Source organism: Neltuma alba, unplaced genomic scaffold (genome assembly GCF_004799145.2).
Source record: "Neltuma alba isolate B1F8T4 unplaced genomic scaffold, ASM479914v2 tig00002291_pilon, whole genome shotgun sequence".
Classification (NCBI taxonomy): domain Eukaryota; kingdom Viridiplantae; phylum Streptophyta; class Magnoliopsida; order Fabales; family Fabaceae; genus Neltuma; species Neltuma alba.
Window position 1 is genome coordinate 1101 of NW_021632809.1, and position 18330 is coordinate 19430.

General features: G+C 32.8%; 1 protein-coding gene across 1 annotated transcript; it reads right to left on the reverse strand.

Annotated features, from left to right (window-relative positions):
* Positions 1 to 317: 317 nt before the first annotated feature.
* Positions 318 to 13109, reverse strand: LOC114721385 (structural maintenance of chromosomes protein 6B; the record flags this gene model as incomplete). The annotated part of the gene is made up of 15 exons (XM_028907215.1): positions 12965 to 13109; positions 12576 to 12788; positions 11257 to 11312; positions 10031 to 10117; positions 9635 to 9955; positions 8660 to 8779; positions 7395 to 7529; positions 5608 to 5684; positions 5446 to 5521; positions 2933 to 3007; positions 2633 to 2737; positions 2202 to 2371; positions 1950 to 2052; positions 1213 to 1325; positions 318 to 522 (listed from the first exon to the last, which is right to left on the reverse strand). Coding segments are annotated over exons 1-15 (2001 nt in total), but the record flags the coding sequence as incomplete, so codon positions are not given.
* Between the last annotated feature and the right edge of the window lie 5221 nt (positions 13110 to 18330).

Sequence of the window (18330 nt, forward strand, 5' to 3'; positions counted from 1 at the left end):
GCAGTTAATATTTATCCCTCTTTATCCTACATATGTGACAAAAAGAATCAATAACATCAGTGATGGATAACTGTAAGAACTCATATTCCAACTTCATTTGGCAAAAAAAATTCTTTACCCATCTGCTCTAAACAACATTGATGTATTTAAAAACCCCATACCTCATCCTTTTAACAGTTAATAAAGGCCATCCATTTTGTTCAGTCATCAAAAAGATGACAGATAGCAAAATATCCCTTAATACAACGGCCAAGGGATAAAAATTTTGAAATAAACTAAGTCATGGACTTCAACCTGAATTTTGGTTATTGTCTTACCTTCACGTGTCTTAGCTCCCTATCAAGATCCTCAAGCTTTTCTTCAGCCTCCCTTTTACTTCTCTTTAAGTGCTTAGCTGCTTCTTGTTCATGGGAAGCATCAGCTTCAAGAACATTAATTTGATTATCGAAAGAACTACATAGTCGGCTAGTTCTCTGCCTCTTATTTGGGGGAAGAACTGTCTGCACTGAGCCCCGAGAAAACCTAGCAAGAAATTCATCAACAATTAATTCCAATTTATTGGTTTGATAGAAGATAAGTGCACATATTATGAATATTTAAAGTTGAAGTAGCGTTACTTATGCCAAAACATGTTCCTGGTACCCAAAAAATGTGATAAAGGCACTAATACCATATCATGCAACACCGCACCCCAAAGTCATAAACTACTAAGTGAAGACTCGGGTAGCTTTATTATCAACTCCGACAAGCACACAACATTAGCGGGAGAAGGTGACATCAGAATCACTTCCATTGGCAGATTATTAGAAATCAAGAAGGCATTTTTACATCTTTAAGTTCTACCAACCATATATATTTGTGGAAAACGCTGAAACTATCTCCTAAGAATCAGGATTAGAAAATCGTTTTTATTATCCATTATTGCCTGATTCTTTTACCATTGGAAATGGGATTATAGGCTTCAATGTTTTTCCTTTTGTATCGCTGAAATAATTGTATAAAGCCCGGTAAAATAATCAGATTCAATACAAGATATACGAATTCATTCAATCCGTCTCCCTACTCATAATATTGTAAATTTATATTTCACCCAATCTCCCATGCAATTCTTTACATATTCCTATTTCAGGTCAATCTGAATCACTAAGGCACACATTGACACAAGCATCTGCGAGTGGGGTGAAAACAAGATAACAATTTGCATTAGCTTACATTTTATATCCATCTGAGGTGAAGACCTCCTTCAGATTCGAAATCCTTTGGTCAAATGCAACCATTTTACCAGTATCATAATCCCGAACAAGAATTTGACGCTCAATGCTCCCCTAGAGATTCAATAAACATGTTAGTAATAGCAAAACAGGCCATTCTGCAAAAATATTTTCCAATCTTTTCCAAAAAAAAAAAAATTGGAAGGTCCCCAAAAAAAAAATCGAATACATTTCTTGGAAGATTCTCTCTTACAATTTGCTTCCAAATTTTTTTTCAGAAAATTAGATTTTTTCCATGCATACCTAATACTTTAGCTAGAAAAGGACATGAGTTTGCTGATGGTTTTTGCATCTGTGATGATAACCCACCTTTTTGTATAAAGATGGGAAATGATGAAAGATCATGCTCTACTCTTGTATTTGTTTGTGGTATTTTCCATCTAGTTTAATACAAGTATTCAGTTTTTATTTTAAAAAAAAAAATTATTCAAGCAGTTTGGCTAAAAGACAAGAGAGGGGAGGGATGATAAGAGATAAACGCGACAGATTTTGGGGCGATCACAAACAATCATTTAATGAATAGATAAGAGTTCTATAAAATTAGATAATACTTAATTTATTTGCCAAAAAGACAGAGAATGACTACAAAATAATGGAAATGGAGCTGATTGAGTGAAAATCAATAGCAAGTAATATGATAAAATTCAAAAACATAAATAAAAATAATTTAAGTACTACCAGATCCACTAAGACATTAATCACAGTGTCATTCGCCGAATATAAAACAGATAGAATCGAAGGATGCGTTGTCTGGGGAAGCATGTGTTGTGGTAAAGACAATCTACAGCAGAGAGTAGAATAAAATAATTAAGGAAAATTCTATCAAAAAAATCATAGCAATTAACAAAACCAGACGCAACACAAAAAACTGGGAGGATAAACCATAGATAGGAAGGAGGCAACAGAGAGGAAGAGAGGTTGACAAGTTACCGTGGTCTTGAAAAATCATAAATAAAAATTTGGAGGTGACCATAGTTTGCTTCCTTTGCACATTCTCTCAAAAGAAGAGAATCCTTGTGATCAGTCACTACAAAAGCATTCAGCATCTTCCCAATTGCATGCTCAATAGCAACACCCCACTTATCACCATTAACCAGATTCTGTAAACCACATTATTAAATTAATACAGACAACAACCCAACATGATAAACATGAGAAATTGTAGAGATCAAATCCGAACATCGATAACTTCATTTATTACTTGCATAAGTACGACTAAGAAAAAAATCATAGCTATATCAATAAAGTACTTTTTGTGCTTATTAAATAAGAAAACAATTATACCTTCATTTAAATTCAACCAATCAAACATATGCACAAGTGAAAAGAACATGATACACTATAAATATCATAGCATGTACCAGATGGGCACCAATTGGACCAATAGGAGGCCTCTTAAACCTCCGATAACTCCTCTCAATAATACGCAGGAGGTTCATCACTCTATCTCCTCCAAAAGCTGTAACCTGTTCACAGCAATATTGTAATAGCCATCACTGGCTCATTCAACATTACAATTAAAAAGAAATGAAGCTCATATCTGCACTTTTTTAATCTATTGCCCCAATAACAAAACTGCATAAATATTAATTTAAATATGCATATTGCTCTCAAGAAGTACTCCATTTGAATAACATCCATAACAGCAACGTTGCTTATACCTTATTGGTTTGGTGTTGTTTAAGCTCACGGATGGAAAAGGTGATATCACGATACCGTCTTTCATGTCCTTCAATCTAATTGAAAATACATAATACAGATAAGAGAACTTATATAAGTATCTAAATATATACAAGATTTAGCCTGGAAACAGTTATCCAAAAAGTCAATGAACATTATATAAGATTTAGCATGGAAACAGTTATCCAAAAAGTCAATGAACATTTTAAGTATCCAGTAAATTAGGAGGGAGCAATTTCTTGAGAGAGAAAATAGATTACTTGTAGTTTAGTGAGAGAAACAAGACAAAAGGAACAAGTATTCTGTTCAATTTTTTTTTTTTTTGTATGAGATTCTATTCAATGTCAATGATAACTACATGGGAAAAGAGAGATTAGCGCCACAAACCAGTCCATCATCTTTTACACATAAACAGCATGTCAACACATGAGGCCAAAAAGGAAAAGAAAATTCACATAATAAAGAGAAATAAAGGAGAGGACACTGTGTCAACCCAGACTTGGGGATGTAGCCAGTGATGCTCCTTTAAGGATGCCAATCACAGCACAAGACATCATTAGCTCTGGTCACGTCATTGATGATGTGATCACGACCAGCAAAAGTGAAACCCTAGTTGTTGCAGTGGCTGTGGTGCTAGGGTTATAGAGAATGATAATAATCAACAATAGTTGTAGAAGCAATGAAATGATACAAGGGGAAAATAGGATTAATCATTCTTTTAAAAAAACAACAGAAATAAAGAAAGGCAGAAAAGGCACACATGAAGTTTTCTTTTTCTTCTACATGTGTTAAACAAAATGCCCTGAGACATTGTACAAAGAAAACAGCAACAACAAGCTGCCCTCCCAACTGCTAAACTTCTATTTTTCTTTTCATTTATTTTATGGGACAGAAGAAAAAAAAAATATCAAGAACAGCACAAAATAAGGAAATGAGGCATCCTTCAAAAGGAAACGGAAAACCAAAAGCATAATGTAACAAGAGGTACTTTAAATCAAATATGCAGCAAAGCACATAAGCTCAAAGAAAATCCAAGATAGCCCAATCACTTGTTAAAACCATGAGCAGAAAGCCAAGCAGTCAGCGTGAAGATTATCCATCTTGTGGACTTTGAAATTGATAAACAAAAAATGTTCCAACATTTGCAGGAAAAACCCATCGTTTTACTAAAATCTCCACCAATGCTATTTGAAATCTATTATCATCTTCACTAGACATAAAGAAAGCATGCAGCCTCTTCTGAATTCAACAACACATCACAAGCAGGGACAGAACCAGCAACAAAAAAGTTAGGGTGGCCAAAGACAAAACCTTTTTTGTTTTGGCCAGCGACCAAAGACTAAAATTGTAATTATAATTATTCACAATTATTAAAAGATTATCTTAAATATTTATAGGATATATAAAATTTACTGAAATTTAAAAACTAACATACTTTATAATTATAAAGCATATTTTATTATTGTCTTGATATAAAAAATATATGCCGGGGGTCTTAAAATATTATTAAGTATTACAACCATCAAATTCATTGGTTATTAATTAGATAGAAATCGTTTATAATTTTTATAATAAATTTTTTCAATCTCTTTTAATAAAGGCAAAAAAATCTGCACTAACAAAAAATTATTTTATTTACTTTCAATAGATTTTATGAGAGTGAGAATAAGAGTAGAGAGTATGCTATTAGTATTGAAGTTTGTTTCTAAATTTATGTATTTCAAAGCAAAAGAAAAGGCCTTTAAAATATTACTCCCTCCGTTCTTTATTATAAGAGACACTTGATGCTTATGCCATGTTCCTATATATAAGAGACACTTACAAGTTGTCTCTACTTTTTTGTGTTGATTTACTATTTTACCCATATTTATTATCTCCAACTCACACTCTCTCTCCCTCCCACTTCTCTTTCTTTTAATAATTTAATTGTTCTCTCTCATGCTCTCTCTCCTTATTAATGAGGGCATTTTTGGAAAAAAATTATACTTTTTATATATTAATTGTTCTTAACTAACTTTAACTGTTTTTTTGATCAACGTACTTCGGTTATTTGTCTCTTATAATAAGGAACGGAGGGAGTAATAAGAATAGAAGAAAAGTTTAGGAAAAATTTAAAATTTTAAGAGAAAAAGATATGCATATATTATATATAAAATGGTATTGAATTCCTTTTTGTGGGGGAAGAAGAATATAATTGTTGCAGCACACATTCACATACACTTGCATTTCTTAGAAAGAGCTTTGAAATTCAAGAGATATCCAATAAGTTAATATTTGTACACTGACATAATGGAAACAGGGCTCAAAAATAAACACAACAAACTACAATCAGAAGTGGAAACCATTCTGTACAAATTAGAAGATTAATTAATAGAACCAAGCAAAAGAAAAGGAGCTTTCAATTCAAAGGTTCAGAAACGCAAAGAAATGGAAATGAATCTCCACAATAACAGTAGAAAACAATATAAAAAGAAAATGGCGCAAATCTTCACACCTCATCAGCAATCTTTCTTATTTCATTACTTTGACTCTGCACATTATCAGCTAGTATAGCTTCCTCTTCCCTCAACCTGAATCACAAAGTGAGTTCTAAGAAATAAAACTCATCAAAATCAACAGGAAATACAAACTAGACATTACATGATAAATTATTAACCTTGTCAGAGCTGATTCAGCAGCATCAACCTCATTTTGGAGCACCTTCAGTATCTCCTCTATCTCAGATTCTTCAGCCTGCACCATGATATAAAAAGAAAGGAACTAATGCCTGTTGAACAAGAGAGTTAGCGACACTGCTATTATATGCACACCACTAAAACATAAAGCAATGTGTTGACAGTAGTAAAAAACTTGGGGTTTTGTATGTTAAGAGAAACAGTTATAACTAGTGTATAAGAAGCACCAAAAATTTAGGAAAACTTGTAGTCAAGCGAATAATTACTTACAGAAAACTCAAAGTAAAAGATATACAGTAAGAAACCTAAACAAACATAGGGAAACAACAATGAAAAGCCGTGCTAGTAAGGATTCGCATGCAGCTCCATAAATGCCATTGAAATTACTTGTGACTACCTAATGTGAGACTTGTGAGAATAACTTAAAAATTCTATTTGCAAGTATTTTTCTGATGATATAGCTTTTATTAGCATTTATTAGCCTTTATTCTTTTGTCTTTTCTCCTTTCTGTATATGTTTGGATGTATCTTATTTTTTAGATCAATGTGAAATACAGATTTCACAATATTACACAAAGCACCCGAGCCAAACTTCCTCAAAGAAGTTAACATCCTCAATGACTGCACTTTACATCACTCACTCTGACCACTGGGTCACACTCTATAGGCAGTGCTTTTCATGGTCAATCTAGCTCAGATGTCAATTAATTTTGATGCGGACCTAAGCAAACAAGGGGAACCCACCCTTAAAGACGAGTTTGTAAGGTGGGAAGAATTATGCCATTTAAGAACCACAAGAATGACATGTGCCTATCCCTTGTGCGACCCCACCAGTATACACGTGTTTGCGTGGTTATAATTGTAATCATGTAAGAATTTTAAGGGTATTAAATTCTGTTTTGGTGATGCATAAATGAATGAAGAAAGAAATTCAATCTGAGACAAATATTGAGTTGGGGAGAAAAGGAAAGAGATTTTGACTTTTTCTTTCATTTGAACATTAGCATTGTCATGATACGTAACAAGCATGGAGGTGAGTATTAGTGGAGATGGACGATAGGCCATTTGTTTTCCATAAGATTCAGGCCTCAAATCCATGAGTGGCACTGCGAAAGGACTTGTTTTCTTAACTTCTATTTTTGAATTGCCCAAATTAATTTTTGTTCCCCCCCCCCCAAATATACCTTTTATTCCCACGAAAAAAAGAGATCAACAGATTCTATAAGCAAAAACGCGCCTTGACTAATTCAGATTCAGCCGAGTAAAGCCACAAACTAAAAAGCTCTCTCAAAAACGCATTCCATCCGCAAGACTCAATCAAGACTTTTGCTTAGAAGGAACAATTGTCAAACAACTTGAATCAACTATTCGATGATTATATTTGCCATTTATAAAAATAAAAACTCGTACTGATACATTATCCTGAGATCATGAGCTTTCTCTTACGAAGTATAATAAACTTCCATTCATTTAAAAAAAAAAAAAAATCAATCATCTGAATTAACATAACCATCTCTACATAAATAAAATACTGATTTGACAGGAAAAACAAATATCTGCACGCTGGTCAAAAGTCCCAAAGACAAGCTAGCATGTAATAACCCAAAATACACACACACACACACGTATATCTGCCCACTAACACCTTTCAAAGAAAAAAAACAGAGAGGATAATCATAATAACAAGGAAACGAACAGCAGCATGAAAATGGAGTAAATGATGGGATCAGAGAAAACAGGAAAATAAAGAGAAGCTATAATATATAACCTGAGTACTTTGTGCATGCTTCTCGTAAATATCCTGCACCTGTTCTTTAAGAGTCCTAACACGCTTTACCATCTTCTCAATACTGACAGTTACGCGTGTGCACTCTTGTTCTTTTTCAAGTACTTCTTTTGCAGCCTTCAGTTAAAAAAAAAAAAAAGCAATAAACAAATCAATAATTCTAGGTAATGCAAATAAAAAGCATGACATTGACTGGGAAACCCAAGAAAAAAATCGCATTAAGGGAAAACTCATGCATCACCCGGTGTAATGAAAAGTCACAAAGATAAGCATAAAATGGAGAGTATGTAAAAAAAAAAAAATTAAAAAAAAAAAGATAAAAGCACATACATTTGTTTGGCTGTGAAATCAGCCAGAAATGTTGATCACAGGCTATGATACATATTCGTTCAATAACCAGAAATAATATAAATGTGTAAGCAAAAAGCCTGTCTCAATAAGCTGAGAAATCAAGACATGAATTAGCTGTTCTCGGCAAACCACATTGTGAATGCTCAATGACACTCAATGGTAATGCTTTCCAATTGATATAGTCTTTCGTTTTCCTCAAACAAACATGACGAATTTTTGTGGCCGCTAGAGATATTTTCCTCCATCAAGACAATTCCCAATGATCATACATAATATCTTATTAGCCCCCTATGCAGATGGCACATCGTTTCCTTGATTTTGTGGCATAGTAGTAACACCATGAGAGCTGAAGTCAGTAAACTTAATCATGGCTCTAATATTATTGAGTCAGCCAAAAACATTGATTACAGGTTATATTTATTCATTCAGGTGACTAGAAAATACATAGATGAGAGAGGCAACATTTTATGACTAAAATCACATCTAATCTGGCTAGACCATAATCGAATCTGAAGTCCAGGAGGGAAAAAAAAAACAAATAAAAAAAATCCTAAATGATAAAACAAGTAACGCACAAGTTAACAAAGTAAAACAAATAAGACAAGTGAAATCTCAAATGTTAAAGAGTTTCAACAGACTGACTCTAGTGAAAAAAAGGATAAAAATAATTTATGCAAATGAAATCATTAAAAAATTAATCAGCTCGTTTAAGCCTACCAAAACCAGGGGGGGAAAAAATGTGTACTTGGCAAGTAAAAACATTAAGCCCACATAGAAGCAGATATGTCTAGTTTCAATTCTATCATATTAGACTCATTGCAGGATGAAATTTTCATCTTCCTGTTATTCATGTGTTGTGAAAAGGTGGAACAGTACAACCTCAAACTCTACCATACCATAGATATAGATTGTTGTAAATTTTGCTTCTTCTGCTTCACTTCAGATGTCTTTTCAAACAAGTTTTTGATATGACCTTTCTTCTTATGTAAGAATGCACTCAATTCTTCGACCAGATTCTGCAGAATAAAGAGTCCTTAGAATATCAAAGTAAACACGTGATACACATATGTAACACAGTTGAGAAGCAAAAAGAAAAAGATAGAGAGCATCAAATATCCAGCATAGTAGAACCTTTTATAAGGTCAAGTGTTTCATTTGGAATCTGTACATCAACTCATTTCGTGCAATAACAATATATCATTGCAAACTCAGACCTCATAAAGTTAACCTAAATCTGGGTTGTGAAAAAGGTATGCAATTGAGATTTAAATTTTTAGGATGCCACCACCCCAAATTTACAGAATAATCTGTTTGGATTTGAATGCTTAGTGAATACTTGGTGTTCTTGCACATTGCCGCAATTCTTCATTATAAATTTCTGAGTTTGGGAGGAAAACAGGTTAAGTGCCCATTTGGATTAGCCGTGCAGAAATGATTTTGCGTTGTACAAGGTAAAAAGTGTGAAGAGTTGTCTCCTAAAGCGCAAAAGTGATTTTTGGAAGTGAAACCAAACTACTATGGTGTCTAGTTTTGCTATTCTCTATTGCATCTAATGAGAGTAGAATGCAAGCATTTTAGAAGAGGTTCTGCCCATACACATATTATGGAATAAAATTTTTAAAAAAGAAAAAAAGAATCTTTCATTTTCCATTTCAGAAGATATTTCATATCCCTCACTATGATGTTCCTTTCTCCTACTACTTAAATTTTGTACTAAAATCTGGAAGTACTTTGGGGCTGTAAAAGTAGGGATGGTGAAGATGATTCCGTCCATTCTTGGTGAAAGAAATTTTCTTAGCTACCAATTTGCGCCGTATCTAAGTCTTTATGGTGCAATAAGACTAAAATGATGTCAGGTAAGGAAAGCTTACCATTTGCTCATCAATCTTTGCTTGGCACTTAGGTATTCGATCCTTTAATTTATCAATCTTTGAACACTGTTCCTGGATTTGTTTGTCCACATCATAAACCCATGACCATGCAAGTTTTTTCTTTAACTGCTGAATCTGCAGTGATATTTGTTCAACTTGTTCCATGTTTGTAATTTTGACTCTTAACTCATTAAGCTCCTTCTCTACAGGACTTATTGTAGCCTCTAATCCTCCAAGAAGTCCAAATGAATGCTCTAATCCCTTAGAAACGCTTTCCAAAAGATCATCGACTTGCTGAAGAAGTGTAGCCTTGTAAAAGAACTGTTTTAAGAGTTCATTTCAGTATCAGTAGAGCACCTTAACAAACTTTACCAGAAGAATACATGCAAACATCACCTTAAATTTATCCTTGTCATTCCCTGAATGTAAAAATTCCCTGCTTTTGTCCTGACTCATAACTACACATGGATTCTCCACATCAATCTGCAAAAAATAAAATTAAAAAAAATAAGAATGAACAAATACATTAAGCATAAGAACACAACTCCAAGAAAATAAAATCCACTAAAAAAAACAATAAAATGCATAGTTGAAACCTTTCATCGTTGATCAACAGAACATGCAGAAATCATAACTTCCATAAGACAAATACCACAAAGATTCTCACTCGGTAAATCCAATAAATGAAAATTATTATCTATTAATGACATAAACCATTGATAACATAAAACATAGAAAAATTTGTTCCTAAGGAAGATAACAGTTAAAAATGCCATCAAGGCCACCCATGATTTCAAAAGCAAACTAAATAATGCTCAAGCATCCTAAAGGTGTCATAATTCAGCGGTCAAATTGTTTTGAAATACATATATACTTAGCAGAGGAAAAACCATGGAACAAAAGTGAGTCCAGAAAAGAATTGAAGATTTATAACAGGAAGAAAAGAATGGTTGGCAGCCTGATGCCATGCCTGCTCAATGATTGAGAACAGAAGAGAAAAATAACATGGCCTAATGACATGTCAGGGGAATATGGGCTCGTCCAAGGGAGGGTATAGGGAAGGAAATCATGTGATGAGCATTCTGGCGATTCAAAAACCTGAGCCTCAGCTGCAAGACACCACCATTAAGAGATACTCTCTCTGTTCAAAACTATAAGACATTTTTTCTGAAGTATCAGGTTCAAAAATATGAGGTATTCTTGGTCTTTCAAGGCATAATTAATAAAGTTTTTCTCAAAAACCCTGAATTCCGGTTTAATTAATAAGGTTTTTCTAACTGAGATGTCCTATTAAATAAGGGGTAACCGTGGGAAGAATGTGGAATTTTAAAGGCTATAAACTAACTTATTGGGGGTGTAAATTAGTTAAATTGGGCAGTGTTTACTACCTCATTTTGGGATTTAATAGGGCAAAAAAGTGAAGGAACCAAAAACATAACTTCAGGAGCTCTTTATCTACAACATGCAAAAAGAATTGGCAAGCATAGCATATTTTGAACCGCTGGTGCTCTTTCTTGTGTGTTTTAGAGGATATTCTACGTTTGCTAGCACGTCTCTTCTTTTTCCCCTAACAAAGTTGTTGACCAAAACAGTGACTGCATTAGAGGATGAGAGAACCCTACATTAAAATGCTCAACCATTTCCTGGAGTTCTGCTTTCCGGCTGACAACCTTCTTTCCTGTTAACATAGAACAAATATACAATTACGAGAACTGAAATAAATGGAAAATTAAATCAGTGACTGGTTCATAAACAATGAAAAAAAAATGACGTCACAAGTTTTGTTTATTTTTAAAGAGAGAATGCTCAAAACTGAGAGAATGCTAAAAAATTTTGCATTGGAATAGGCAGCAAAGATTATCAAAAATTCCAAATATTCAAATTAAGCAGGCTCAGGATTTTAGGGGGGAACATGGGTCACTAGGGCAATTTCTACAGTAAAAGCAGTAGGTCTTTTAGCAATTCTATTTCTCCTTGGTCAGCTAATAGGCTTGCAATTATTATAAGTGAAATAATAAGGTGTCACTCCACCTTGTGCAAAAACTAACAAAAGAAACACCCGTAGAAAATAATGCAGAACAGACTGATAACTTTGACACAATAGGGCATTTTAGTAGGCAGAAAGTCTTTCGTTACAAAACATTTCAATCCTATCTCTAAGGTACTTTCATTATAGACTCAGATTCTCAGTTCAATCTCTATCCTCTTCTTAGGCTACTAACAGAACTCATATGCTTACTTTCGTTTCTCCCATCTTATTGCCAAACAATTAAGATAACAAACAAGCGACCCTAAAAGAACCCAAATTCTTTTTCACGCAATTTTACTAAAAATTAACTCCTGCTATAATACCTTTTATAAGCAGGATAACTTTTTTCAAATCGTTTATCTCTTCCGATAATATTTTATATTTGTTTAGCCTCTACCATTTTTTCTCTCATCACAAAATATATCTCATCTAAAGTTAAAGCCCATACTTGTTCAGCATTTGCCAATAGAAAAATTAATATTACTAGGACTAATGACTTGTGATTCATACCAATGCCATACAAGTGCTTTCTTTTGCAATACGTGTTGTTGATTTTGATTCTCAAGATTCCAATAGTCATTTAGTTTTGCATTGTTCAAATTATTGAAATTGTAACCAAGTCAAATCCAAACATATGTAAACACATAATGCAAGGTGCCTAATCTAACCACCACCTTAACCCCAAAGGTGATAACCAGTGGAAAACACCAATGCTTTGGAATCTTCCTTCAACTTCAAATCTAAAAGTTAATCATGAAGCAACATAATATAGCAAAGTGCTAAAAACTGAGGAACTAGCACCAAGACTTCAACAGTATGTTAAGGGTAGCCCCATAAAAATAGTCGTATTGCAAACATATTTACCCTAGTCAAATAACTCGACATTTAAGAACATTAGAATTACAAACAAACCTCTACAGTCTTTTAACACGATGGAGCTTGTGGATTCAGATATCCTGCGTTCTAAAGTGATCACATCACCATATATTTGTGGCTTAAAAGCATCCTCTCCTTCATTTTTTATTTCCACATGGATGAGGGCATTACTGGCAAGAGGCAACAGCAAACTGTTGTTAGAACCCAAAGAAATCAACCATGCAGTTTTATATGAGCTAAGGAACAAATCTGGGGTGATGACAATAAAAAGCATAACATACAACTGAAGGTAATGTAATTTTCCGAGTTTGATAAGCAAAACATCATATATATGATGTTTCAATCAAATGTGCGACAAATACTTATAATCCAATATGTTTTTGCAGACTTTTCTATATGTCATTTTACTAACATTTTAAACAGACCATTTCCCACAAAATTAACTTCAAAGACACGGAAACGCTTTCCTACTGAAAGGTGAATAACCCTTGCATCAGTGATGTATAGGTTCAATACTTCAATAACGAAATTCACATTAATAGCAGAATGTCTCAAGTTCAATGCTCCCATAGGATAAGCACTGTAAAGACAACCTTTCTTCTTGAGGAAAGACAATGAGGAAGGTGTAGAGCTTGACAGAAGCTTATGGACAGTTCTACATTAGAATTGTCAGATGAATAAAGAAACCTCCCACAAATCACAGCCACCTATCATCCCACCCCCACCCCAACTTTCCCCCTTCATACCTCGTTAAAAACTTAAAAGAATAATAAGTGCATAAAGACCTGCAGCCTGTTTTTATAAAATCCTTCAGAGTCGCTGCTCTCTGAGTCCCTCTTGCTCGACATCCAAATGCAACACACAATGCAGTTAGGATTGCGCTCTTACCACCTGTAATTGTAAATAACCAAACGAAAGGAGACGGATTCATCAGACATCAATTCTGCCCCTTTCTGCTTTCCTCTTGGCGACAAAGAATTGTTATATCCAATGAAAAAACAAACGAACAAGAAATAAAGAAACGAGAAACTCTCCGAACCAAGAACAAACCATTTTGTCAAACTATCTCGGGAAAAAAAAAAACAACGACATTTTTCACAGAAAAAACGACACTTCCCCTCAACTCAATTCATCAGTCATCCAAAGAAAACAGTACAACCCCAAAAAAATTAATAGAACAAACGTTCAGCCAAAGAAAATCTCAAACCCAAATTGGGACAGCACGGGGAGGGAGGGAGGGACTAACTTCCATTTTGACCAGTAACGAAATTGACCCACTCTCCGAGCTCAATCTCGAGGTTGCTATGGCACATGAAGTTCTCCAATCGAACCCTCTTGATGATGCCAGCGGTTGGGTGGTGAAAGTGAGGGCTTTGCCCAAAAGGAACCCATGAATCAGTCATGGCCTATCGATGTTGCCAGAAACCCTACCGAAAGATCCCTGCTGGGTTACTCCCTTCCGTGAGAAAGTAGAAACGGAATGGCGTTAAGGCGATGTACGAAGCTGATAAATGGCGGGAAAAGCGATTTTACAATTGTGCCACGGACCGGGCAATCCCATAGAAAATTTGACTGAAGTCAAGGGAGAGAAGGCAGAAGGAGCGAACATGATGGGCAATTTGACTTCATTTCAGTCCGTACCCACGTTGGAAATGGAATGTACCATTTATAAAGACAATTTTAATAAATTACATATTATAATTATAACTTACAAATATAAATTATAAACGTAAATGTAGTCAATTTTATCTTGGATTCGGATTTTGGTTCAAGTGGATCCAAATTCGGGTCAGTTTGGAACCTCTCCACTTTTCTTCTCATTCTCTTTTCTTTTCTTTATTTTTTTAACCATTAGATTAATATTTTAACGGTTCATATTTAAATCTTTTTAAACTTATTATTAAAATATTAAATTATAAAAATAAATAAATAATAAATTACAAACTATATTAAAATTTAATTCTTTTTTTATGAAACATTAAGGTATCCACCAGCAGATTCAGTGACTAACCCCTTCGCTGGCTTGTGAGTACTAATCCCTTGCTTGGATTGAAAGAAAATTAAGAATGAGAGAAAACAAGAAAAGAAAACATGAGAAGAAACAACTTTTCTCTTGCTTGGATAGGAGAGAAAATGTGGGAGGAAGGAAAAGTAGGGGAGAAAATAAGGTGGATCCCATACCTCATTTTCTTTCCATATTTGAGAAGGAAAACAAGATTTTCAAAACTACCCCTACTATCTCTTATTCTCCATATTTTTTTTCTTTTATTATATTTAAAAATTTATTCATTTTTTATTTTTTATCTTAAAACAATATTTTTATTAAATAATTTGGCTTTAAAATATAATAATCTGAAAATACATATCAACCAAATAACTTGATTTTAATTATTTGATGATGCCAATGTTAGTATAATTTTTCTATTGCAACATTTAATTTAATTTAATTTTAAATATGATATATTTTGATAAGGACATTTTAGTCATTTGGATATTTATTAATTTTCTTTCCTCTCTATTTTTTCTCATCTATCTAAGCAAGAGGGATGATAATATTTTCCTTCTCTCCATTTTCTCTCCTCCCATTTTCTTTCCTCCCAACTTTTCTTTCCATCCAAGCAAAAACATAAATGTTTTTAAAAAAATTTTATAAATAGTTTATAAAAAGTTAAAATCTAAACTGTTGAAATATATTAATCTAATAGTTAAAAAAAAAAAGGAGGAAAAAGGATGGAAAGGAAAGAAGAGAGGTTCCGACCTGAATTGGGATGCCTTGTTGTACTGTTTCCCCAATAATTGTTGCTGTTTTTCTTCTCTTTGTGAAGGCATTGAATTGTTTCTAGTTCACTTTTCCAGAGCGAGGAGTTCATCAGTTCCTCAACCTTGCACGTCTGGCATGCTCAAGGGTCTCTTGTTCCCAAACGTGGAGCTACGTGCTTCTTTTGTGTTTCTGACACGATGCGTTCGTGTGTTCAGCAGTTTCAAGTGTTTGTTTGTTTCTTTCTTTTTGCAGTGATGGGCCAGCCTTTTCATTGGGTTCTTTCATTCTCCGAGCTTTGTTCACATGGATCATATTCATATGTGATTGGTCAACTTTTCTTAGCATACTCGTTTTATTGGTATTTGAATAAAATTGAGTTTTGATAAAAGTATATATATATATATTGGTAGAAATTATTTAAGTGTGAAAAAATATTTATACTAAAACATTCAATTTAAAATAATGACAAAAAAATTTATACTAAAATATTCAATTTAAAGTAATTATAAAAATTAATAAATTTTTATAATTTATGAATTATAAATTATTAAAAACTAAAGTATACTTTTAGCTTAACTTTAAAAAGTACTCCCTCTAATCCTTTTTATAAGAACATTTTAACTAGACTTTAACTGTTTTCTTAGGGAGTGTTTGGATTTGCCTTTAGAAAATAGCTTCTTAAAAATAATAAAAAATTAGTTTGAGAATAGATTTTAGAAAAATAAATAATGTGAAAAGAACTTATATTGATAAATTGAAAATGTTTGGATGGTTGTAATGAGAATCACTTTTTCATTTTTAAATTACAAAAAAGAACATAAATATGTCTGACATTTCTATAAGAGAAATGTACCAGTTGGCATTGGTAACTAGTTGTTTGGCTACTTTGTTCTAAAATCATTATTTTCGCTTTTAAACCATGGTTTTAATTTCAACCCAGAATACTTTCTAAGAAAACCATAAAAATTAGTCATAAAAATTAGTTTGAAACAATAAGTATATTGAACATTTTTAAAGTATGTCTCAATATAATAAGAGAGTAATTAGGAGAAAATCAGCTCCAAAAAAAAGTAATTAGGAGAAAAAAAATAGTGATAATAATCAAGAAAGATAAGCGTCATCCAAATTGCAGTTTTTCACCAAATCTTTATGCCAAGTTGTTCAAAGCATTAGAATGCTCACGAGCTTCTAGGGAGCCATACAACCAATTATAGCGTGACACCCGAACATGAAATATCCCAACATACGTATTTAAAAAGATTCTTCCATTTACTCAAAAAAAAAAAAAAGATTCTTCCATTGAGCTCTTTTACTCTTTTAGCATGAATGTGACCCATACTTCATGCTCAAGGCTCCATCTCACCCATTCCCCTCCTTGCAATGAAAAGAAGGAAGTCTGCATCGTATGAGGCACCACAGATTAACAATGTTGGAACAGTCTCTGATAAGCACTGTCTTTCATCGTGCCTGTTTGGATCATGGTGAAAATTCTCTATAAATATATTTCATGTAAGCCGAAATAAAATTCCTCTCATATACTCGTCTCTTATTTCATAAATCACTATTAAAAAGTTACTTATAAAATACTTATAAGTTGTTCTAAACAGGTTCAATTATTGTCACAATCCAAGGAATTGGTTGCTGACCCTACTTTTCTGTACATTCTCAATCAATTGTTAGGTAATACTTCATGTTTTTAACATGAGAGTTAGTTGGAGGATGAATTTAATCCTAAATATAAGATCTTAATTTAATCTACTTTGTTCTCCTCAAAAGTATAATGCATTCTCTAAAGTATTTCTATTGGTTATACATGTCAAGGGATTTTGATATTTTTTATAAATAACTAACTAAATTTCTTAATATATTCAAATTAGTTAAATAGCTTTCATACTAGGAATCGGATGTAGTAAATTTCAATTTCTTTAAAAAAAATTAAGAAATGCCTACTATTTTGCCATGATATGACCTTTTTTTTCATTTAATTATTCATTAGCAAAAAAAAAAAAAACTATTCAGTGCACTACCAACAAGTTATTGGTTAATACGGTAAGCAGTCTCACCCCGTAACAAAAAGAACGCAAGTTTGAACATCAAAAAATGCACTTGTTGGGAGAGATGAAAACCTTTCTCAAAAGAAAAAACCATTAATCAAATAAAAAACTATACGGTGCATATCTTAAAAAGAAAAAAAGAAAAATTAATTCAGGTTTACTTCAATTTTGAATAAGTCGTTACTTAAACCAAATCTTTATTATTTGATATGATAATTTTGATTTAAGCTTTTATGAAATTTCATTTATAAATATGCACGAATATTAAAAGTGTTGAATGAAATGAAATAAATTTCATGAGGTCTTTTTGTCGCGTCAAATTAATAGAAGATACATCCCATCCATCGTACGTAAGTTAATAATATTATAAAAATTCTCTAGAGCAGCTACATATGATCCCCTGAAATTTTAAAATTATAAATTTAATATCTAAAATTCAGGAGATTTTTATAAATTTAATATTATAAAAATTAACATCTTTTTTTTAAAAAATATTTTCAGTTATTTTTAATTTTAATTTATTTTTATTTTCAAGTTCATAATATTAAATAAAATTATGTTTAAGTGTAAAATAATACACTTTTAAAATAATAAATTATTTATTATCAAATTAATAAAGCTATGAAAGTAAAATAAAAAACTTGTAAAAAAAATGAAAAACAAGCCAACATGTGGGTTGTTGGGTTGGCTCGGAGCAAAACATTGAAACAACTTGACGTTTTGCCAACTCATCAAGCATATCCTAGCCCATGAGGTCATAGATTAAACCTACAGTCCCAATTCATATTATCGGTTTTATATTAAATAAAAACTTTTTATTGAAAAGTAACCCAGATATCTGATTAGTTCATTTCCCTACTAGAAAAAAGACTTTTAACGTCGCAAACTAACGGCAGTTCAGCAGAAAAACGAAGTGGAAAAAAACGCGGTGGCATTTTTGTAAATAAGTTGAAAGGGTATGACTTTCCACGGCGGT